Source organism: Colius striatus, chromosome Z (genome assembly GCF_028858725.1).
Source record: "Colius striatus isolate bColStr4 chromosome Z, bColStr4.1.hap1, whole genome shotgun sequence".
NCBI lineage: Eukaryota > Metazoa > Chordata > Aves > Coliiformes > Coliidae > Colius > Colius striatus.
The window spans coordinates 49,874,116-49,899,695 of NC_084790.1; the positions used below are offsets into that span (position 1 = coordinate 49,874,116).

The window sequence follows — 25,580 nt, forward strand, 5'->3', positions numbered from 1 at the left end:
TAGTGGCTGGAAATTTTAGCACTCTAGGTAACATCATGCATCAGCTTGTTTCAATTATGGTACTTCACAAAGTCTAACAGTTAGAACTTTATAATGCAGCCTTTATGCTCACCTCCCTGTCTGTAGTCTGCAGGCAGTACTGTATCAATGACCCACTGTGCCATTGATCATACGTAAGCCAGCCCTTTTGTTCTTCAGTTTGGTCTTCTGAAAAAGGCTAGGATTTTGAACTAAATAACCAGGGCTCAAGTGTGGTTTTAAGTAGACACACCCCATTTCACATCATTTAAGTGAAAGTAGTTATTTTTTTAATATATACCTTCATTACACAAAAAAACCCCCAATGGAGAAAAATAGATTTATGGATGGGTAGGCTTGGGCAGCAAAATAGCATTTAATTTTGTTTTTGAATGGAAGTTGTTCAAGATAGACTCACATGAACCATAACTATGCATCAGTCCCCTCCCTCCACTCTGCCCTCATGAGACCACATCTGGAATACTATGTCCAGTTCTAGGTCCCTCAGTTAAAGAAGGACAGGGAGCTGCTGGAGAGAGTTCAGCACAGGACACTAAGGTGATTAAAGGAGTGGAGCATCTCCCTTACGATGAAAGGCTGAGGAAGCTGGGGCTCTTTAGCTTGAAGAACAGGAGACTGAGGAGTAATCTGATTGGGTGTTATACTTAGGAAAAAGGTCTAGTGGTTGATAGGGCTAGGACAAAGGCTGGACTCAATGACCTTAAGGTATGCTCCAGCTGAAACAATTCTACGTCGGTGTTTACAAATATGTGAAAGGTGAGTGTCAGGAGGATGGAGTCAGGCTGTTCTCAGAGATGTCCAACGATAGGACAAGGGGTGACAGGTACAAGCTGGAACATAAGAAGTTCCAAAGAAACATAAGGAAAACGTCTTCACTGTGAGGGCAATATGGATGATTGGAATGGGCTGCCCAGATGGGTTGTGGAGTCTCCTTGTCTGGAGACATTCAAAACCCACCTGGACAAGTTCCTGTATGACCTATTCTAGGAGGTCCTGTTCTGGCAGTGGGATTGGACTAGATGATCTTTCAAGGTCTCTTCCAACCCTTAAGATTCTGTAATTTTGTGAAAACAGCTTATTTCAGATGAACCAGTAGGATATGCCCTCTAGCAGAGTTCCACCATGCTGTGGGTCACACTCCAGCAGAGAGATGGAAGGCTGTGATTCTTCCATATATGTGCCATGACACATGACAGTTGTCTATCTGGGACAGGGATTTGTCCTCACAGCAATTTGATCATATGTTTGAGGAAAGCTGCAAGATGCCAAGAGAAGCAGGCACAAAGACGACACTTTGTTCCCTTGGCCAGCTCCATTGTGCCCCCTACAGTACAGATGCACACACAAAGGCCAGTTCATCATTGTACAGGACTCTTAGCTACCAAAACATTAAACCCATGCAGAAGACTATGAAATCTTTGTTTCTGACACGACTTCCTAAGTTCAATGGAGATAAAAAACGCAGACTGAAAATTGGCAAGATATCTTCTGACAATGACATGGTGTGGTAGTGAAATCTTGCTTGTTTTTCTTGTTATGTATTAAGAGGTGGCACATCAGGTGAATGAAAATACAGAAAATATTTTGCTATCATTCCATTTGTTTGCAGTAGAAAACACAAGAAGAGCCATACTTACATGCAGCTTCATCCACCGATAGTTCACTGGCCAGAATCCCACCAATTTTACTAAAAGATGGCATCTGTATTCCATACTTTTCTAATTCCTTTCTCATGTTGCTGATTTCTTCCTCTGTTCAGATAAAAAAAAAAGGATATTATCAGAACAAAATCATAAGAATTTCACTATGAATCACCATACCTACAAATACAAGTACAATGTTTTTGAAAGCACTTGTAGCCAGGGCTTAGCACTTTTTCCTCCCGTTTTTGAAGGAATTTAAGGTACGACAAGTATTCCATGTAAATTCATTCCCTTCTGTCCTTCAGAGACTGACATTCATTTAAAATAGCAGCCTCCCACCTATTTAATTACGATGTGTTTAGAACACAACCTTGTGGGAGGAGAAAGACCATAATGGAAAATATGTACAATGTTAGCAGATTTACCAGGTGAAGAAATCATCTAACATATCATTAGATAAGCATTTTATTACCTGTGAAGTCTACTTTTCCCAGTAGGTCCTGGATCTGTGGTGCCAATCCTAATTTGAACAGGTATAAGCTGCAAAGAAGAAAATTAGAATTTAAAATCCCACATATGGTTGAACTGTTCACTTTCGGCACATGAGAAAAGTGCTTTTATGAAGCTTGTCCTTTCAACCTCAGCTTTCACCGCACAATATGGAATAAATTAACCCTACAGTTTTCTTTATGCCATATTTTCACGTCTTGCAGGAAGAGGTGTCTTTGACTTGACATTTCAAAGAAGCATCTGAGAGAGGCATTGTCTGTGTGTTTCAGATCACACAGGATGTATAAAAAAAGTAGAAAACCTTAGTGAAAGACAAACTCAAAAGCTAGTGTTGGGAAGGAAAAAATCAGAATGAGAATGCACTTCAGTACAGCTTATAGTTTTGGATCTATGTACTGTTTTGATTTGCATTATTACACCCCTGTAATTAATAGCTCAAGATATAAGAATCACTGACGCTCTTTTTACTAAGTGTGGAGGAACAAGGACCTGTAAATCCATCCAAGCGTATCTCAAGTATGTCATTGCCATTAGCTATTTATTTTAAGGAAAATGAAGAAAGCTTGACTAAAGATTCTATCCAGGAACTAATATTTTTGTTTCAATATAGCATGAAAATTCCTAGAGCCCTGGAACACTATCTGAAAAACAGCTGAGCATATCCATATTTTCTCAATACCTTCCAGATACAGGTCAAGTACTTATCTGCAAGATAGTGGTGTTTCTATAATTTATCAATGAAATTCAATAAACAAGTTTTGCAAGCAGGGATCAAAAAGCTTGATTTTTAAACAAGACTTACACAACATGTTCCTCTAAATGGATAATTTCACATCTCTTCTTTAAATTACTTCACTGCAATTTCATACATTGCAAATGCACATCATGGCTTGGTGGTTTTGTTACTAGAGAGACATGTTTCCCTTTTGTGTTTTATTGTTCATTTTTTTTTTCTTTATGCTTTAAGCAAAGTAAGTCTTTGTAGTTGTCAATTTATTTTGAAGCAGTCAGAACCAGTATTTTGTCTTCCATGCTACCCCAGCTACTCCTCTGCCTTGTCATAGATGAACACAACAGCACATCTCATGCAGGTTGACCGTATTTTGGCTGCCGCAGCCCCTTAAGAAACATTGCTGCTTCAGTTCTCACCTTTTAAAACAGTCTGAAATGCAAGCTAGCTATAGCAGAAGAAAACCCACATGACTATAATAATGAAAGAGATTCTTTTGTTACCTTAACCTGCCAGTCTTTCCCTGTGGGTGTTTTAAAGAGATTTTACTCAAGTTTGAGATGGGGACACAGTCCTGGCTGAAGTGCTGGCTGACATACAATCAGTTATAGAGATCAGCAGTGTCATAGGACTATGCTCGCTTGTTTTAAGGTCACCATAATAAAAGTACAGAAAAATAAAAAAGTTCTATGAACACTAGAGGCTCGTATTTTTTGCTGTTTAGCACTTCCTGAAGAATGCTGAGCTGTGTGCATGACTTTCTATGTTCCTTCGTTGGGATAAAGTCGTTAACCACCAGGTGGTGCTGCAAATGTGCTTCGAGTCCTGCAGGGTGCACAAGATACTGCTAACGTCTCGTAAGGTATAATTTCACTTGAAACAGCATGCTGAATGCTTTTATAGTGTAACTTGAACCTCAGGGAACCCACATAAAATCAAAATCAAGGGATCTTGCAGTTAAGAAAGCTAGATACAAGACAACAGAAGCAGAGGAGAAACAAAGGGAAAAGGGCAGTTCCCGGGGGAGTTTCCTTTGTATTACTTACACACAACTGCAGTTTACATCAAACTGGGGTTCTTGGGTTTTGTTTATACTTGGCTTATGTATAACATGCCATTAAAAAACAGATCTGAAAATAATGCACTTTCTTTTTTTTTTAAAGACATGTGCTTGTTATTGTACTGCTTCCTAGGAAAACAATGTTTTGAAGCTGTCCAGCTTCAGAGGGATAGTTTGTCCAGGGCATAGCAGTGATCAGCTTGCAAAGACCATTTGAAAACTAAATTTTTCATGAAGAAAAAAAACCCCTCATAAGCACTGCTATTTATGAACATCTTAATTTAAATTAAGCAGTTCTTAACCTCATTTAGTCCAGGAACAAATCCAAATAGACTTTCACAAGAAAAATGGTAGAAGAAATGAGAACTGTGCCTTTGTATTTTTCAAGTTGGGTTTTAAGTACTAATGTTTCAACAGGAAAAAAAGCAAGAAGGTACTTATATTCAACAGGAGTTTAGAAATTTTTCACTAAGTCACTCCTTCCTGGCCAGAGCTGTAATCTGCTGCTCAGACATTGGAAGTTATAAGTGCAATGGTCTTCATTTCAGACTTGAACTGGGACATATCCTAAAAATCACTTAAACTATCCTGCTTAGCCTAATTGTCTATCTGCAGGCCCTCTAGCAGCTTAAAAATCAGCAAACCCCAAATAATCAAAATACTTCCCGTATGAAATATTAACATTTCTGATGTCAAAAAGACCCTTGAGATAAATGGATTATTTTGCTCCTATTATCTACAGTTAGACTACTTCATGTTTCTTGAAGTGTTAATTTAAAACAATATTATCAATTTTGATTTGGTATGATTGACTATGCATAAATAAATTAATGTAGAAAAATTCCGAACTAAAGATTACTTCACAATTTCCAAGAATAAGAGTAAGAAAATATCCTATTTGTATTAAATTTACAAAATTGAACTGACAAGCTCACAAATCATGTTTCTTTGGAGTAATGACTCAGTAACAACTAAGATAGATTGAAAAGCAGGTGAAACCGTCACCTCTTCAAGAAAGTGCTCAGTTTTCTCAAGTTTGAGCATGTGCTACAAAATGCATTAGAAATCAGTATTTAAGCCCTATAGTGAGTCTTCGTATAGTGTTCATGTACATATGCTACAGCTGCGAAGGTGAGACGCCTGCTTGTTATTGCAATTTCTAGATGCTGTGGTGCTGGAGCAGAGCACAAAAGGGACTAGGACATTTCAAGAGTTGATGAACCCTGTATTGATTCTCTGCAGAGGATGCTCTGGTGAATCCAGACAGTAGAGTAGGTGGGGTGCATGGCATGGAGCAGGGGGGACAGATACCAGCAGGTCAGTAGTTACAATAGCAGAAGGGAAACAAAACTGAACTCCTGCAGCTTGGTGTTCCTCTGATGTCAACCCAACTAGGAACGTTCTCGAACAAGCATGTGCCTTGTCCTTAATTCTGTAGTTTCCCAAACTGCTTTCAGTGTAGATTGTGTGCCAATCAGTGCTGACACTGGAGTTTGATTTGAAAGGCTTTAATGAAGAACTTCAGCCATTAGTTTTAGGAAAAAGCATGAAAATGAACAATTTCAACAACTGTTTCTTTGATTCCTATATCCTATATATAGGCACTGGGCCCAACATTTTCATGGAAAAGCTTCATAAGCGAAAGCACTGCAAGCCTGTTCACCTTCCATGGGGAGGACACATTTGATATGAAGTCCACTTCTAAAATAATAGTTTGTTAGTACAAATTCACAGCTTTGTGTTGATACACAGCAATGAAAGCAATTTAAACAAGACAAACTTGGAAGTGAAAGCTAAGACAATACAGACTAATTTTGACATTGGTATAAGTCCTGGGACAAGTAGAGATTGAAAAGAAAAAACTCTACCATTGCAATAGTCAGTTCAAGATGAAAAGAGCTATTCCCATTGCAATGATTAAGAAGGTATTGATTGCAGACCTTAAGAAGGTATTGAACTGGTGGAATTATTGTTCATGTAGCATCCAAATCCACAGTTGACAAAGTCCTCCTCTGTACATGAAGAAGCAAACATCAGAAAACCTCTTCCACTACTTGCAAAACATCTGAGCTGGCTCATAATGTGGCCAGAAGCGTACACAGCCCAAACTAGTTTACATCAGAGCCTCCAGCATCCACTTCAAGAAATCACTTCAAGTTTACACAAAACACTTGCTGACAGAACAGATGGCACTACCAAGGTTTAGGCAACAGCTATGCTGAAAGACTCCTGGTGATATTGTCCAGTTAATATTACACCAGCCATAATAATTTAAAGTTGTAACACTTGACAAAAAACACACCAGGGCTATCAACTTTGAACATCTAGCATTTGAAAGAAATGTGATGATCTTTGGTGATATGTCCTATTTATTGTCGAGTGTACATTGTACATCATTTGAAGGATTAGACCGTAACAATTTTGCATTTCAGCATCTATTGACTAGTTCAACCTATAGTCCTGGAGCAGTTGATATGCTTGGAACACCATTAAGAACACGAAAGAGAATTTGGGGCTTAAGATAATTATATTCTCTGCAAGCCTAGTTGCAAAGAGGCAATGAAAGGAAAAAGGTCTTCCTGTGCAGGAAATTAACAAGGAGAGCCTCAAGTGGAAGGCAATGTCTGCTAGCACCACTGCCCTTCACAACAGGCACAGTGTGAGGAAAACGTTACTTTTAGTGCTAAATATCAAGAAAATCCTTAAGGCAGGACAAAAAAAAAACTAACACAACAAAACTCCACCTTCAGTGGTGTGGCTGAAGCCTTGCTGACCTTACATTTAAAATCAACTTGTTCAGAACTGTAAAATCTTGGGTTTTTTTTTCTATATTGGTAACCTCAGAATACTGTAATTATTTGCTCCTCTTTTGGGACTGAAAGATGTCAGCTCATTATCTTTCACATTCTGATCAGCACGTCTGCCCCATGGTTAAACTAATACTTTTCTTAAGTTTTTGTTCATTTATTTGTTTTCTATTGCAGTATGCATTTTTAAACACTATGTGCACTTTGTGAAGGGGGTTACTCATTGAGGATATCTGTGTTAAGTTCAACAGTCCTTCCTTTCTATTTTGAAATTTGTCCAATAGTCCGGACAAAGTTAGACTTTTGTCTGCGTTAAATTAATGAGCTTGTAAATTCTGACAGATTTTGATATACTAGTTACCCTAAATCTATTTCAAGACACAGTCTCTGAGCTTTGGCAGCTACTTGAACTTTTAGTCCAGTCACCATTTACCTTAAAGCGTGAATGCAGTATATCATCCTAGGGATGTTTTTCCTGTCGTAGACATCTGTAGTCTCTGGATAAAAGATCTAAAAATCAAAGAGCACGCAGTTTAAAGGAAGAAGACATATTACTGAATTGTAAAGTAGCTAAAACGAGCTCTCTGCAGAACCATACCTTAAACTTACAGAATTTCAGCTGGTACTTCTATACAGTTATGAATCAAGTCTCTTCTGGTCTAATTTTGACTTTAATTAGTAGTTTTCTTGTAGAAGAATTCAATAAAGTGTAAAAGCTACTTGAGAGGAAGGGAGGGAGAAGGGAATATACACAGACAGTATTTCAGCAAGATTTTTAGAAAAGGCCCTTTGGCACAAGCTCAGACAGTAAGGCTTGTCCTCTTACAGACAACCAAAACCTGGGATGTTGTTGCAATTTGCAGAGACTCATTGTGAATCAAACTACTAAGTATGGTTTAAAATCACAACACATAATTCACAGCACCTCTAACTTTGTGAATGCACCATTTACAGAATAAGATATTCAGAGAGAGGAATATTAAGCAATTCAGCCAAGAAGTCACATCATAAGTTCCAGTTCTGGTTCTACCACTAATTTGTTCCTGGCCTTGGTCCAGTCACTAAACACTGTCTCTCCACAAAAATAAAATAAAAGACTTAGCTAACCGTGAGAGTTGGCAGTGTGCTTCCAGCCCAGGCTGGGCACTTGGGACTGTATCGTCCCACAGTTAATAGGACAAGACTGAGTAAGCTGGGAGCACAGTGCCCACTTCATCATTTGCTCACAACAGCTTTGTGAGGGAGACTTGGGAAAGATTTTGGCCATGACCATGCTCTGCAACAGAAGCAAAACCTTTCAAAGGATGGATGGCATGGTGGAAATCAGTTTACTGAACAGAGGACTCAAGTTAGACAAGAAAAAAACCAAAACAGCCTGATCTTGTAAAGGCAGAATCCTTCTCATCTCTGTGACAATTCTGACAGCAGCAATTTTCTGCTTATTGGCACCTGCAGTGAGCTCACCCACAGTGACTGACCACTAGTCCTTGCAGCCCTTCAGTCAGCCATCTGAACATCCTTTTGTGCCCTGTCAGAGCACACTGGGCAGCACCACGGCTGCCCTGACCCAGGCACCCTGGGGCAGGTGTGAGCAGCTTGGGTGAGGAAGTACTCGCCCCAAGCTGTGTGCAGTTGCTGAAATCTCCAAACAAGCAAAGTAGCATTTCCACACAGCCCTTTCTTAAAGAATTTCCATCTGAAAGAGACTCACTAGTGCCCAGAAACAGCAGTGGAGAGGGGAGATGACAAGCAGAGACCCACAAGGAGGAAGATAAATATAAGATGTGACCCAAGAAAGCAGCTGGCAGAAGAGGAGCAGCAGCATAGCCACGCAGATGCACTGCAACGTGCAAGGGTAGTCTGGAAACAGGGTAGAGGCAGAGAAACTGGGACATACATTAAAAGGAAGAGGCAGCAAAAGACATGACGAGAGGCAGTAACATAAAGGAAGCAAATAATTAAGTTTTCTACTTTAAACAATTTCCCCTCTCAGGTCCCCACAGAGACTCTACTAGCAATAAGATATGGCTAAAATACTAATAGTATTCCCATTTTTCTTCCCATGGGAGAAGCACCCTGAGCATTTCCACACACAGCAGTCATCCACAGCAGCCTTAGCCCATGCACACTGGCAGCAGTACACATAACTGACACTCCAACTGCTTTCAGATTTACCTTTTCTTCAGATTTATTTCCTGAATTATCTCTTCCCCATCGACTTAGTGTAAGCAAGTATTTATGGCTCTAATAGATGAAATAATCTCAGCAAGTTAGTGTCCTGAGACAGTTTGAAAAACTTACCTTAGGCAGACCGATAGACTCCATTGCTCTTAACCACTGCACAGTGTTGTCAGTGTGTCGAAAATGAAGGCCAGATCTCTAAGGGAAACATAGACGGAAAAGAAAAAAATCCCATAAAGCATATTCTCTAATACTGATTATCCTGTTGCTTTCTAACTCTATGTCCTGAAGTCAAGTTCAGAGAGTTATACCTTCATCATGCTAATGAAGCATCCTAACATGATAGCCTCACACTTTCTGGCTCATTCTTTTATGTAAGATTTGTACCCCTCAGGGTAGACTGTAGCTCAAGTGTCCATTTGTACAGTCCTTCAGTAGTCTTTGGGACTAAAGTCTGTCTGTCAAATACCAAGAAGTACTACCTCCAAATATACGTAAGTGGTAACACTGTTCAGCTTCATTACTGTGAAGGCAAACAGGTAAAGATCTCTTAGTTACTTGTCAGATCTACTTGTCATGGTTTTGGAGGAGCCACTTTCGCCTGATAACAGGGGGAGGGGGCTGAAGTGCAGACTTGGTAAAGAGTTCTCCGACTTTCCCCCAGCTCTTGGGTTCAGACCCACCTCCAGCCTGGCTGGGCCAATCTGGCACCTCTCCTATCACTACTTAAGGACGGGATTTTGAAGTGCTTGGGAGGAGATGGAGGAGTAGTACAAGATGGAGGGCAATGGCAGGACTGAGAGCCACCAGCAGATCCAGGTGAGTGCACCTGGACAGACGAGAGACTGTGTGAGGAGGCGGCCATGGCACAGGCCGTGCTGGAGAGCCTGTGGGCCGCAGAGCAAACCCACATGAGAGGCAGAGAGGAGCTGCAGCCTTTGGGGTGAACGCACATCGGAGCAGCCCATGCAGGGCTGTCCAGCCTGTGAGGGACCCTGTGCTGGAGCAGGGAGGAGGAGCCTGTGTTGGAGCCTGCCCTGAGGAGAGACAAATGGCAGAAGCTATCAGGAATAAACTGAAGCCCCCATTCCCTCTCCCCCTGAGCCATTCAGCAGGGGAAGAGAAAAAGACACTAGGATCAGGGCTCTGAGCCCAGGAAGAGGGGAGGAGTGGGGAGAAGGTGATCTTAAGGGGCTGGTTGTGCTCTTCATCATTGTACCACTCTGTGCTGTTTTCTGTTTGTTATATTTTGAGGTTTTATGGTTATGTTTTGGCTGCTGGTGGGTTAAATTATTTTCTGTTTTCTTCCTCAAGCTGAGTAGCCTCATCTGTTTTGTCCGGGACCATAAGTGGCAATGAAGCCCTTCCTGCCCTTTAAGAATTCTCAAGTCTGTGGTACTTGAGTCTAATCATGGTCTTCCATCCCTGGATGGGCCTAAACCACAACACTACTGAATATCTGATCCTCCCTGTTACCTAAGCAAATTGCAGTTAAGAGCAAGGTTGGAAAGCTTTTTGGGACTTTCTTATTTGTTTTCAAACTCTTGAAGAGTCAGAATAATGGGGGAAAGAAGCCTGAATTCCAGTTATGGAGACTTTCAAGAGAAACATTTAAATGTAACCAGGATCCTTACCCACGGTTTTGTTACCCATATGGTTAACAGAACAGCTTAATTTGTCAACTCTCAAACAGTAACCAGTGATTATGCTTTAAAAGCATCAATTTCAAATTTTTTCTTCCCCCTCTATATGCTGAGATAATGCATTCTATAATGGGACTCTTGCATATACATATATTTTTTTCTGTATTGAGACTCCTGGAGACAGGGAATAGCTAAGCTTAATTAGCGTTTCATTTGGTAAAATAAACACACAGACCTAATGAAATAAATGTCATCCCATACAAGATGAGGAAAAATTGTAACAGATAGTAAGTACAATTAGTGAATGCGTTTGGCTCCTGTTCCTAATAATTGCATAAATGGTAAAGCCCACACTCTCCTTGGAGCCAGAAGTATAATTTGTTCAAGCTTTAAAAATACCAAGTGACGCTAACATAATGTTTCTAAGGATAAAACGTTTCTAACTTATCATACTGGCTGCTTAGTGCTGTGTGTCTTCCATCTAGTCCTGGCAGTCTTACAAAAAGGATACAGAAAGCTAAACAACCATGCTTCACTATCTTTAAGAATTAGAAAACAGATATTACAGTTTTGTCTTGTCGCTAACAGAACTAAAAAAGTTATTACCTTATAACGTGACTGCTCCACATCATAGATTTTTTTGTCTGACACCACATTAGGGGCAAAGAATTTTGCGAGCTTGGCAAGGTAAACACCATTTCTTAAGCCCTCCTCCAGCTCTGTAGTCGGGGGCAGCTCTTCTTCCAAACAGACCTCCATCCACCTATGGAGACATCATTTGAGAACCATAGTTACTTGTGATTTTAAAGGAAGTGACACCTTTCACCAAAAGTATGGCAACCATCACACTTTTAATGTCAGTACCATAACATAAGAGAAAAAGCGCATGGGCTAAGGAGAAACTTCTCACATTCATTCATTCATGTGGTAGATCAAAAGAGCTAGAGAACTATGGTTGTACTGCATGGTCATGACCTAACCCAAACAATGTGTTTTGAAGTATACATCCCTTAATGGGTCTCACTTGGATGAACAGTGCTAGAGGCTTTTAATTAGACAGTCATTTAAGCTGAAAGCAGAAGAAAACAAGAATGCTGTGTATTATTGATGTCTCTATTTCAAAAAAACCCCTCTGAAATAGCTCTACCAGATACCTATGCACCTAAAGAGCACTAAGACCAGAAATGTGATGAGTGAGGCTGGTTCCTGCAGCTGATGTACTCTCCAACCCAGGCTTCTAGTAGTGCCTGTCTCAGTACAGAGCATTACAGCAGCTCATTCTCCTTCCACAACACACAACAGCTCTCTGCAGCCCCATGGGAAACGCATGATGTCAATGCTAGAGGAAGGAATGAAGCTTTTTGTTGAAATAAAAGGTACTTTAAGCATACGAAAGCTTCCTAGCAGTGAGTTGGCCGAAACATTCACATCACCTGCCATGCAGGATAGCTTCTCAAACACTTTGCAATGTGGCAAACTACCTATGGTTTTGAGACTTACTTGTGACATATATAGCACTAGATAGAAAACAGTAATTATTCAATAAATAATCAGTTCAGAAGACCAGTAACAGACATAAAACCATTTTATGCAGCATGTTTACAGTGAATAGCCATAAGAAACTGCTACTAAAGCACTCCTGAAAAAGGTTAGCATCCTAATCATTAGACCAGAAGCTCCTTACATTGGTGGTCTAAGTGTTTCAGCCCTGTAATATTATTTCTAGCAGCTAAATCACAAGAGCTATAAATCTGGTTAGTTCTTTCCCATTTTCTTTTCTTTTCCTTTTTTTTGCAATTTCTGCTGTTAGAAGGATGTTAATAACATTACAAGTGGATAAGAACCAAGCTGAAGGCATTAGTTCACTTACTGTCACTAAGGCAGCACTGCTGTATGCTGTGTGAGACAGCATTACAAATCTTACATCACCTCCACAGGGGTGACTTCAGAACCAGAAAACTGTGATCCAAGTTGAAAGTGAGCCAGTTTTTCCCCCACTGAGGAGAATAAAAAAATCTCACTACATCATTTTGCTTCATGTTAAAACTCCAGACAAATGACCTACTCCATTACACTTTTGGATTTGTTACAGGACATATGAAAGTTGTTTCACTGAAGCACAGACTACCCAAATAGCTACTCAGGAAATCATCAGCTATAAATCTAGGACAATATCACACAAAACTGCATGGAGCAAGTGTCATTAGGAGAACTGTAGTTTACAGTATAAAAGCTGCTTTGGTGAGGATTGTTTCTTTGCCCCATTCTACATTGCCTGTTCTTGTGTTATGGGTCCCTGTCAAAGGTGCCATAAGTCATCCTAATTAATGATATTTTATAGGCTAAATAGATAAGCACATTAAGGCAAAATGTCACAACATTTGTGTTCTCCAAAACAGAGGACAAGAACAAACGAAGAATGTGTCCTCCCGGCAAATGTGGGTTTCATCTGAGCCAGATAGCTCTTCCTATAGAATTTATTTTCTAAAACATGTCTTTTAGATGAAGGAGCTTCTGCTGTACCAACAGCAGAAGGAGCTGACTGAGCCACAGGAGATTTTTGTCATGAGCTGAAGCTGACCTTGCTGTCCAATGAACCCTCCTCAGTAAGAGGAACTGTTACGTCCTCCAGAGCAACATTTGATATCTTGTACTGGATCCTTCACACTTCTAATTCTCAGTTTTCTTATGAAAGTGACTTGACATCTTCACTCCAGGACACCAAAAAATTACTTTGGAACCGTCTTTGAAGACACACACCTGTGTTTCTTGTTTCTGGTATAAAAATTTGCTGTTTGGAGGTAACTTTCCCCTGAACCAAAATCATCTTAAACTACCCATAGAAGCCACAGACAAGCCTTGCTCTCCACTATTCCACCAAGCAGATCTTCTTCAGGCTTTCCTTTGTCATATGACCAAGGATAACAGCAGAAAAAAATTCTGTCAGCACTGGCTCGGGTATTAAATTTAACAGCCTTATGGTTGAATATCCATTAGCGCTAGGAAAGAAAGGCTAATAGCAATCTTGGCATAATAGGACAAAGGAACCACAGCCTTAGAAGCAAGTCTAGTTTTAATTTATAACCCTTCAAATTACTGTTCTCATGACACAAAGAGCTTGCTATTACACAGAATCTTAAGTATTGCAATAGATCTCAAAACATCACCCAGTCCAATCCCCCTGCCAGAACAGGACCATCTATAAAAGGTCACACAGGAATCTGTCCAGGGGGGTTTTGAATGTCTCCAGAGAAGGAGACGCCACAACACATCTAGGCAGCCTGTCCAGTGCTCTGCCACCCTCACAGTGAAGAAGTCTTTCCTTATGTTTCTTTGGAAACTCTGACATTCTAGCTTGCACCCATTGCCCCTTATCCTATCACTGGACATCACTGAGAGCAGCCTAGCTCCATCCTCCTGCCACTCATCCTTTACATATTTGTAAACATTAATGAGGTCACCCCTCAGTCTCCTCCAAGCTGAAGAGCCCCAGTTCTCTCAGCCTTTCATCATAAGGGAGATGCTCCACTCCATCATCTTGGTGGCCCTACACTGAACTCTATCCCTGTTCTTCTTGAACTGAGGTGCCCAGAACTGGACACACATTCCAGATGCAGTCTCACAAGGGCAGGAGAACCTCTCTCGACCTACTGCCCACAGCCCTTCTAATACACCCCAGGGTGCCATTGGCCTTCTTGGCCACGAGGGCACATAGCTGGCTCATACTCATCTTGCTGTTCACAAAGACCCCCCAAAGGTCCCTTTCCCCTACACTACTCTATAGGAGTTCATTCCCCAGCCTGTACTGGTACATGGGGTTATTCTTTCCCAGATGCAAGACTCTATACTTGCCCTTGTTGAATTTAATCAGATTTCTCCCCACCCAACCCTCCAGTCTGTCCAGGTCTCATCAACAGGACCTGCTGCTCATGAGGAAGGACGCATAAAAGGATCCATATAAAATCAAGTAATTCCACAAACTCTAAATGAGATGCCTATCCAAGATGAAAGCCACTTCTCAACCTTTCAAACCTCCTGTTAAAATGAGCAAAACAGGTTTAGATTTTCTTTTTTCAATGCGGTCATAAGCATTTAAGATCAATCTACTGCTCTGGGTAGGGAGGTTAGCCTGCCTAGTGTGTAAATCCAATGCACTGAGGAACAAACAGGAATCAGTGTGAGGAAGAAAACAGAAAAAAAAAAGATACAATGCAGAATGCAGTTGTCTAGGTAAACGTACAAGAAACAAGTCTCCTTTTAGAAGGAGACAGTAACTCAGTTGAAAAAAAAAAACGTAACAAGAAGTAAATGGAGTAGAGCTGAAAGTTTCTTTCCATTTTTATCTAAAAGTCTGTTAAGTGATACCTATTCTAGAAAAACTCACAGGTCTGTAATAGGTCAACTGTCACAGCTTCTGGGCACCAGTTTTCAAGACTGAGAACACAATGACAGCTCTGTTACAGTTAAGACAAGTTTTACTGATGTCTGAAAGTTACAGAATTTAGTTACAACAAGATCTACTGTGAAAGGATTTACTTCATTTTGCACATTTAATCAGAGGAAGGAAAAGCCTCAGGATTTGCATGAAATCCTGCAAATATACAAATCACTTTGTAAGTTATTATACAAACAGTTGCGCAATACTGTTATTTTCTCTCCTAGTATTGAGACATCTGTAGCACTTTTCTCCCCAGTGCTTGCAATTACAGTAGTTTTGTTCCCTTTACACTGATTAAGTTGAAGGGGAATTGTGGTTTTAAGTAATGCTTTGTTCTGTTTAAAAAGTAGAATCGCACTACCTTAAAGACAATTTGGTGAGTTCATGAAAGTTATTACATAACATGGTGCTGACAGCAGCAGCAGGCTGGACTGAAAAAACAAGAAAACCTTCCACTTCTGTTTAAGTAAAACAGAGAAAACCCATCTGACAATTAGGATATGTAGTTACCTATAGAGCAATTTATTTTTTTTTTCAGGTCTAAAAAAGCAGCATTGCCTTTGGCTCACCCACTGTTTTCCTGAGCATCAGATTGAAGTCTTGTTGCAGATACTGTTCTCCATAAAAAACTAGCTAATACTGTGGCTATAGAAGAGAAACGGCCTACAACTCCATATAAGATGGCATACTTTCCTTCAGTATGAAGCTTGTGGAATAAGGCTATTGTATTTCTCAAATATGCAAGTGCATTTCTGACATTTCTTTTTCTACAATGCAATCCCACAACTAATATGATGTTTTAAACAACTTTGACTTACTGTGAAAGGATATCACGAAAAATTGCCAGTGGTGAACATGGTGGCTATCTTGGTTACTCATTATAGATAAACCCAATTCCTACTTCATGGTGGAAGGACAAGGACAATCTCAAGAAGCAGGCCAAGACATGTAATGTCCCTGAAGACTTGAGTAGCACCATCAAATATTAGACGTCATTATAACAGCCCTGAAGTTACCCATGACAGTTTTAGTCTTATCATTTTGTTTTAAACATATATAAACAGGTGTTTTCCTGAAGAGATACTTGGAATCATACATCAGCATGCATAAATACAGTATGCTTTTATTTTCATAATACTACAATAGTTGCCAGCAAAGAAACAAAAGATTTATTTAGAACAAAAACCCAGACCTGATCAATGGAAATATATCTCCAAAGCTTTAATTCCAATACATAGTACTGGAAAGCCTTCCAGGAGTATTGACGTACAATTTCCTTCTGCTTTGCTCTATTCTGTTTTGACTTTTGGCAATTTGAGGCAGAGTAGTTCAGCAGTGAATTTCTGGCAAGATAACAATGACAAGTTCTGTGCCAGGCCCACGAGCAGTAAACAGCACACTGCTCACCAAGAGATTCCAGTTTCCACATTTGACCGCACAAAACAGCAGCAGTAAAATGAGCTCAGGTTTGCATTTTTAAAGCAAAAGAAAACCCTGAGTTTCTTTCAAGGCAAGAGTCAAGAACTAGAATCACCAGCGCTGCACTATGAACTTAACCAGTTAAGAAGCTGTCATTGACAGTCTGTGTGGTCAGAAAAGCACACGTCTGTAAGGGACTGGAAATGCTGGAGTTAGCATTTGGCAGAGAAGAGAGAATATATTATATAATCCACCCAAAGGCCATCACATTTGGCATATGGTGAATATTGCAGCAAAAATTATACTTGCACTGTCCTGCCCTTTCAGATTTACATGCACCCAAGGGCAGTAGGTTCTTTCCCTCTGGGAAGCAGATTTGGACATTGGAGACAAAGTTCAGAACACTGGAGGCTGTTATGAAAAAGGTGTAGTGAAGACAAGCTAAAGATGTTTCACTCATTTACATCTTCCCTGGTTCACAACCACAGCCCTTCAGTATGGTTCAGCACTACTATGCTGTGGGGAAGTGAAACTGACTGTTGACCTAGAGATTACAATACAGACATTTCATTTCAAAGCGGGGTGAAAAAATCTTGTTGCTAGGAAATAAAAGCAGCAACAATCAGTCCCAAAGCAAGATGTTAGGCTCTAATTTCAAATGTCTGTGAATTGATGGTAATATTTTTAAGCCAAAACATTTATTTGAATATACCTAGAAATATACTACAGTCTGAAGCATGAGAACTCAACATTTAGAATTCCACATCATTATGTCTGAAGTTCCTGAAACTAAAGATTTGTTAAGAAATCTTAGCTCTTAATTCTTCATTTGCTTTTGTTTATTATTACTAAAAAGATTTTTTTTCCACACCAACAATCGCATAAATATTGCTTTGAAAAGAAGAGTGAGCAAGCTAGATGTGTTGCTTGACTGTGCAGGAATGGTGCTAATGGCATGGATTTATGTATAAGGAAAGACTATGTTTTAACTTTGGAATTTATTCTCATTAAATGGTGAGCTTTAGCATGATACATCTCTTAAAACAGAATACTTACAAATAAAGGTTGTCTCAAACTACTACAGGCAATTTCCAGAGAAAAGGCATGTAAAGCTTCCAGCCATTTCATGAAAGGAAGATACAATTTGAATACCACCACAGCAAAAGTACAAGCTGAAAAAAAAAAACCCAAAAAACTGATCTAGCTTAGAGACTCGATTTAGAAGCTGTGGAGTGCAGTGACAGAGCACACAACTCTTCAGATCTTATGCTCTCCTGTTCTGGTGTAACATGCCTTCATGGTCAAGAAGGCCCATGGCATCTTGGGGTGTTATTAGAAAGGCTGTGAGCAGTAGGTCGAGAGAGGTTCTCCTGCCCCTCTCCTCTGCCTTCATGAGACCACATCTGGAATATTGTGTCCAGTTCTCAGCCCCTCAGTTCAAGAAGGACAGGGAGTTGCTGGAGAAAGTTCAGTGCAGGGCCACCAAGATGATGGAGTGGAGCATCTCCCTTATGATGAAAGGCTGAGAGAACTGGGGCTCTTCAGCTTGGAGGAGACTAAGGGGTGGCCTCAATGTTTACAAATATGTAAAGGGTGAGTGGCAGGAGGATGGAGCTAGGCTGCTCTCAGTGATGTCCAGTGATAGGGTAAGGGGCAATGGGTGCAAGCTAGAATGTAAGAGTTTCCAAAGAAACGTAAGGAAAAACTTCTTCACTGTGAGGGTGACAGTGCTGGACAGGCTGCCTAGATGTGTTGTGGTGTCTCCTTCTCTGGAGACATTCAAAACCCAGCTGGACAAGTTCCTGTGTTACCTACTCTAGGAGGTCCTGCTCTGGAAGGGGGGATTGGACTGGGTGATCTTTGAAGATCTATTGCAATACTTAAGATTCTGTGATTCAGACTCAAATTTTCCCTATAGGAGCCTTAGCTTAAATCAGAATTGCAGCCCTCTCCTGTCAGCTTACTTGTGGAATCAGACAACCTGGAAACATTGTCTTCTAAATTTGAGGTTCTAGATTCATACTCCAGTGACAGTCTCTACCAAATCACAAGTTTTATCCACCCTAAAAACATACTTTGTCTGAAAAGTCAACATTTTCTCATCATGGGTCACTGGAGCAGTGCAGGAAAGGAAGGTGTAATGCAGGTCATTCCAGTGACCACTTCTCTTATTTTAGAAAGAAGTAGTAACAAGATGACAACATCATGGAGCAATCCCCTGAATCACTTGGCTAGACATGACCTCGGAGCTTGAGCACATACAATGAGAGTCAAATTCTTTAGTAAGAGATTTGGAATTCACTTGCAGTGATGTCTTTTTATTTCTTAAAAACTCTTCCAGAATCAGTTCAAATTGAAAGTCGTATATCTCTGGGTCTCTCAAGTCAGGATGCTGCTAAACCTAGCACTAATTTTTATGACTATGTTTTGACCAGGTAGGATACTGATTCCCAGCAAAAGCTACACTGAAATCTATAGAACATTCACGTACAGATTGTTTATGCCTGAGTGTTAAAATGTCTCTCATTGTGCATTACTGCATTCTGTTGACCTCTGCCAACCTGTGTGAAGTTTGTTACAACAAATAAACCCTTCTGATGCACTTTCTTTCAATTTAGATGAGTAGAAGCAAACAGCAGTGACGACTTAGAGCACACTAAATCAGCAATAAATCATCTCAGCAACATTTTTCCAAACCATATTTCTGCTGCCATGGCAACACTACCGTATTTACAAAATAAACTTAAAGGTGTTACCAAATTCTGCTTCACAAGATGGCAGCACAGATACTATTTGTTGTTTTAATCTGTTTTATTCTGGCCTGTCCTTATGTGGGTTAATCAGTGATTAGAGTCCACAAGGCAAGGTGCTGCTCAGAAAACACGCTCTACAGTCCCGTCATGGCCCCATGCTACAGCAAGCTGCTGGCCACCCAGCAGCAGTCAAGTTCTGTTCACTCAGCACTTCTATGGTGGGGGAAGAGAATAGTTAGAGACTCTCCAGCAACAGCCCAAGAGGCAAGAGCAGCACATGAGCCTGCATTTCACAACAGGCCCTAAGCTTTGCAACCAGAAATGCTTTTTTTTTATGTCCTCCCTGTTTGCAGCAACTTTAGGATGTAGCAACAGGTATCAACCATAAACCCTATGACTGCTCTGTGAGATATGCTGAAGGGGTAAGGGATATACAACAGAAAAAGTCCAGGCTAATGGTCACAGGGATGCCTCATCTTATCCTCCTGCTCTTGACCTGGTTTCAAGCTGTCAGGGGCCAGGGGCAAATGCTGTAGAGCATCTCTCCTGAAAGTAGTACCAGGAAGGGGAACTTACCATGCTGGTGGACGCTGAACAGCCATGGTGGATATTTCTCCCCTAGGAAACCTCACATAACTTCTCAGCAGGAAAAAAAAAAAACAACCAAAACCAAAAACACCTGTACCAAATCGGTTACCTAAACAAATGAGGTGGAAATAATTAAGTCCATGTTCAAATGTCTCAGGGAGAAAAATAATCTGGTGGAGGCGTAGTCTGAATTATCCCTTTTTAGAAGAAGAATTGTTTTTTTCTCTCTTTGAAAAGGGGAAAAAGGATGAAACAAAGCAGATCTCTCCTAAAAACCTTGCAAACTGTGTGACCAAGTTAACACAACTCAGACTGACATGCATCACCCAGCTGCAGAGTCTACACCCATTTTAACGGCCCTCTCCAACAGGCAGTAGAGACCACAGCAACAGAAAACAAGTCTTTCCTGTGTTAGTTTGGCAGTGAAGGCTTGGTGGCCCCTGGAAAGCATAATTTCAGACAGATGACAGACTCAAACCACTAATGAAATTTCAGGTACTACAAACACGAGCTCCATAGCATGTTGCACATGCAAAAACAAAGAGTCTCTCTCCAACCCTACAAATCAAATAATGCTTTTATCTGAAAAGAAGCTGAATTTGGCATGTGAATTTATCCATACTTAGTATTTTGCCAGTCTGTCCAGATACTGATTTGATAAACAAGCAGACACAGCAAGAAAAGCATTTTTATTCTATACACCATTTGTTGATGTGGAAATATTGTAAAAAGGTTACTCCCCCAAACACGCAATGTTTTCTTCAGCAAAACTCTGATTGCAGATGCCAAGACTGTAGTTTAGACTTGTACATTATACTGTCTTGCTCCATGCTATTGACTTGGCTTTGCTCTATTATGTCCTTTACAACTTTGGTATGGCAATACAGTTTAAAGAATCTTCAAGAAATTCAGCATATAGTATTACAGATTTAACAATTTAACGAGTCCTGGCTCAGCATAATCTAATAGTCCTCCAACACCCACTTGAACAGAGAGTAGCAGACAACTCATGACATTAGCAAGCCAGAAAAATATTACTGTAAAATAACCAATAATGGATTCTTCAGATAACTTTCAAATTTTTGTCATGCAATAGCCCTACTAACCTTAAATCACAGTAAGTCTTTACTTAAAATCTACACCCATTGTGGCCAAGGCAGCTAGATTACTATCCAAATCCACAGAAAACAACATTGTAGCGTCTATTTCTGAATCACAGAATCATCTTGGTTGGAAGAGAACTTTAAGATCATCAAGTCCAATCACTAACCTCACACTACCAAGCCCACTCCTAAACCATTTCCCTCAGCACCTCATCTATGTGTCTTTTACATATCTCCAGGAGCAGTGACTCCACTACCTCCCTGGGTAGTCCATTCCAATGCTTAAAAAAAGTGCAAAAAAAGAAAAAAAAAATCTTTCAAATATTCAGTCTAAACATTCCCTGGTAAAACTCTCCTCTTGTCCTATCATTAATTACTGAAGGAAAGAGACCAATCCCCACCTCATTACAACCTCCTTTCAGGTAGTGTAAAGTGTGATATCTCCTCTCAGCCTTCTCTTCTCTACGCAAAACAACCCCAGCTCTCCCAGCATAAAGACTTGTGCTCCAGACCCTTCACCAGATTCACCACCCATCTCTGGACATGCTCCAGCACCTCAACATCCTTCTTGTAGTGACAGGCCCAGAACTGAACACAGTATTTGAGGCCTGGTTTCATCAGCACTGAGGATAGGGGTATAATGGCATCCCTAGTCCTGTTGGTCACACTGCTGCTGATACATGCCAAGATGCCATTGGCCATTGACCTGGGCACACTGCTGGCTTATATTCAGCTGGCTGTTGACTAACACCGCAAGGTGCTTTTCCTCTGGGCAGCTTTCCAGCCACTCTGCTCCAAGCCCGTATTGTTGCATGGGATTGTTGTAGGCCATGTATAAGACCCAGTCTTTACCTTGTTGAACCTCAAATAACACCTCAGCCCATCAATCTAGCCTGTCCAGCTCTCTCTGAAAAGTTTTCCTGCCCTCAAGCTGATAAATGCACTCACCCAGCCTGGTGCTGTCTGCAAACTTACTGAGGGTGCACTCAATCCCTTCATCTAAATCATTGATAAAGATGTTAAACAGATCTGTCCCCAACACCAAGCCCTGGGGAACACCACTGGTGGCCAATTGCCACATGGACTTAGCTCCATTCCCCACCACTCTCTTGGCTCAGCCATCCAGTCAGTTTTCCACTCAACACAGAGTAGGTCCATCCAAGCCACGGGCATCTAGTTTCTCCAGAAAGATGCTGTGGGAGACTGTGTTGAAGACTTTACCAAACTCAGGAAGACCTTTCCCTCATGCACTGAGTCACCTTAGAGTAGAAGATGATCAGGTTACTCAAGCAGGACCTGCCCTTCATAAAGCTATGTTGGCTGGGTCTGAACCCTTGATTTGCTTGTGCTTCACAATTGCACTCAGGATGATTCCATAACCTTCCCCAGCACTGAGGTCAGACTGATAGGCCTGTAGTTCCCAGGATCCTCCTTCCAGTCTTTCTTGCAGACGGGGCCAATCTCTGGTCTGTTGGGACCTCTCTGGTGAGCCCAGACTGCTACTAACTGATAGAAAGTGGCTGGTAACTTCTGCCAGCTCCAGCCCATGAACTTGTGTGCATTGAAGAGGAGAAGCAGGTCACACACTATTTCCCCTTGGATTAAGGGGGCTTCATTCTGTCCTCTGCCCCTGTATTCCATCTCAGGGAGTCAGGTACTCAGAGAACTGAAGGTTTCACTATTAAAGGCTGAGACAAAGAAAGTATTCAGTATCTCAGGATTTTCCTTAACCTTGGTCACTATGCTTCCACCGGCATCCATTAAAGGATGAAGATTCACTTTAGCCCTCCTTTTATTGCTATTTTATTTATAGAAAGTTTTCTTACTGTCTTTTATAGCAGTGGCCATCTTAAGTTCTAACTGCAACTTGGGTCTTCTAATTTTCTCCCTACATGACCTCTCAGAATCCTTGTAGTCCTTCTGACTTGTCTGATCTTTCTTCCAATGATCATAAACTACCTTTTTCCTCCTGAGCTCCAGCATAAGCTCCCTGTTCAGTAAGGACGGTCTTCTGCCCTGCAGGCTCACCTTCTTGCATATGGGGACATCTTGATCCTGCATCTTTAAGATTCCTTCTTGAAGACCATTCAGCTGTCCTGGACTCCTTGTCCCTTCAGGACTGTCTCCCAAGGGACACTGGCACTAAGCTTCCTAAACAGGTCAAAATCTACCCTCCAGAATGTGGCAGTTCTGCTGATCCCACTCCTTACTTCTCTGAGGATCAGGAATTCAATTAATTCATAATTACTGTGCACAAGGTGGCCTTTAACCATCTCCTCCCCCACAATACCTTCTCTGTTCACAAACACTAGGTTGAGCATGATGCCTTCTCTCATTGTCTCCCTCTCCAGCTGTGTGAGGAAGTTATCTTCCACACACTCCAGGAACCTCGTGGACTGTCTTCTATCTTCTGTGTGGTATTCCCAGCAGACATTGGGCAAGTTGAAGTCCCCCATGAGGACAAGGCCAGCAATTCCAAGAATTTTCCCAGCTGCCTAAAGAATCTACCTCCTCAACCTGGTTGGATGATCTACAGCAGACTTCTACCATGACACCCCCCTTGTTTATGATAAAAATTAGGGAGAAAGACACAACCCTATCGTCATCGTCATTGAACTTCAGTCAAGATGCTACCCTTCCATCTCTCCTCTCTTGCCTATAGCTTCTGAAGAGTCTGTAGCCACTCAGTGCAGCACTCTAGTCCTGCGACACATCCCACCATGTTTCAGAAATAGCAATTATGTCACACTTTCCTTAGTACACAAGGAGCTTTCAGGTCCATCTACCCAGTGATCTATCCAATAGTGATTATGATGAAGCTACTACTGAAACTAAACCAAACCTATCCATCAGAGACCCTGCATCTTTTGTTCATCATCTCCAGGTGTGCTGTTTCTGGCAGCTGTCAAGCTAACCACACATGGAAGTATAGCTAAAGAAATATCAAAACCCCCATCATTTTTATATCAATATCTGGTATTTTAGGTGTTTGCCTATTACTACCACAACATGCCTTCCATGCAAGCATTAGTCATCAGCTATCCAGAGGGATATGCTATGATGACAGGTATAAACATTACCATCATATCTGTAGTTAACACATTTTCAAGGGTACCAAAGTGATCCAGGGAATTACCTCCAATGAAGATTCAGCATAAAAGTTTGCATGTTGTGAAAGTGTTAAAGTCAAGTCTATGATTCAAGACTAGCAACAGAAAGACCTGCAGATCTGTCGATTATAATTGATGACTGAAGCAGCTGAGCCAGCAGAAACCCTGAAAGGAGGTGTAAGCTAAAGAGCATGTCAAGGCCACACAGGAGACCTATGGCAGAGCAAGAATGTGAACTCAAGCATGACAGAATGCAGGGTGCTGCTCTAATTCCTTGTCCACTGCATAAGACTCAGGTATTTATGTTTTACTATCTAACATCTGACAAAGGTTACTTTTGAGTAAGGCACTAGTGGCAAGTATACAAGTACAGAAACCTCAGAAAAGACCCAAGAAGTACATCTACTAGACACACAGCTGGGACTGTGTGCAGGACAGCAGCCAAGTAAGAATTAAAAGACACGGATGAGAGAACAAGATGTTAAAGAACCTGAAAAGTCTGAAAGAGTCAAACTGAAAGGTTGAACTGCTGTGGAAAGCATTTAGTGTTATGTAAACACTGCAAAGCAGAAACAAGGGAGTTTGCAAAACTTAAACTTTGTCCCATGTCAAAAAAAACACAAGACAGGAACAAACTTAAAACTGCAGTATTTCAGTGAGAAACTCTATGCACAGCACTAAAGTTATCATCTTCTCTTTTCTTCCAATGGTTATGCAAGCAGTGTCAATAACTATCTATAAAGTTTTGACAAACATATGCTTACAAATCAGGACTGCAGTAGAATGAAAACATAGGCAGCAGTGTAACAGCATTCAATAAGACACAAATTAAATACCAATAAATTAATAGTATTACTTTATACTGTCAAAGATAAGAAGCCTTTCTGTAACAGAAAGCAGGAAAAAACCATCATCAGTGCTCTACAGTTTGATTTTTATCATCAGAACAATCTAAAAGTTGTTAAACAAAGCCAGTTAGCACTGATTTACACTAAGGGCAATATTAATTTGGACACAATTTGTCAGTGCAAGATGGAATTTTTATCGAAAACATAGAACTAAAAGCTGCCTATAACAGTCATGGGCATTTCAAACATTTTTCTAGAGAGTATGTAAGAGTTAGGAACAAAGTCGTTATGTTAAGGAAGCGAACATGAGAATCTGTTAGCGCTAGCTGATTTAGCTGAAAAACTCTAAAAATCTTTCCTTATATTAATGCATTTGGGTTGGAATACAACAGGGTTATAATACAACAGAGTAAAAGTGAAGCTGTAGTTTAAAGCTTGGGCTAGGAAGAAAAAAGCTAATTGCAAGCAGTACAGTAAAAATGTAACAGTTTAATTAATAGCGTCTCATGCAACAAATAGTGTCTGGTAACAGCATTTCAGGTCAAGCTTGTCAGGCACCAGACAAAATACTAGGCACTGGTATAAGTGATCTACAGGAACACCTCTTGATTCAAAGGCAACAAAGAGGTCAATGGTATATCAAGTCTGGCTTGAGGCACCTAGAACCAACGAAGAGCAACACTACCACACAACTTAAAGTACCAGTGC

General features: G+C 40.7%; 1 protein-coding gene across 3 annotated transcripts in view; it reads right to left on the reverse strand.

Annotated features, from left to right (window-relative positions):
* Nucleotides 1-25,580, reverse strand: part of IQGAP2 (IQ motif containing GTPase activating protein 2) — a 130,927-nt gene that overhangs the window by 48,962 nt on the left and 56,385 nt on the right. For all 3 annotated transcript variants that reach the window (XM_062017741.1, XM_062017739.1, XM_062017742.1), the window contains exons 3-7: nucleotides 11,220-11,376; nucleotides 9,091-9,168; nucleotides 7,223-7,299; nucleotides 2,155-2,222; nucleotides 1,677-1,790 (exon numbers count right to left, since the gene is read on the reverse strand). In XM_062017741.1, the coding sequence (XP_061873725.1) occupies nucleotides 1,677-1,790; nucleotides 2,155-2,222; nucleotides 7,223-7,299; nucleotides 9,091-9,168; nucleotides 11,220-11,376 (494 nt within the window). The remainder of the gene's footprint in view (nucleotides 1-1,676; nucleotides 1,791-2,154; nucleotides 2,223-7,222; nucleotides 7,300-9,090; nucleotides 9,169-11,219; nucleotides 11,377-25,580) is intronic.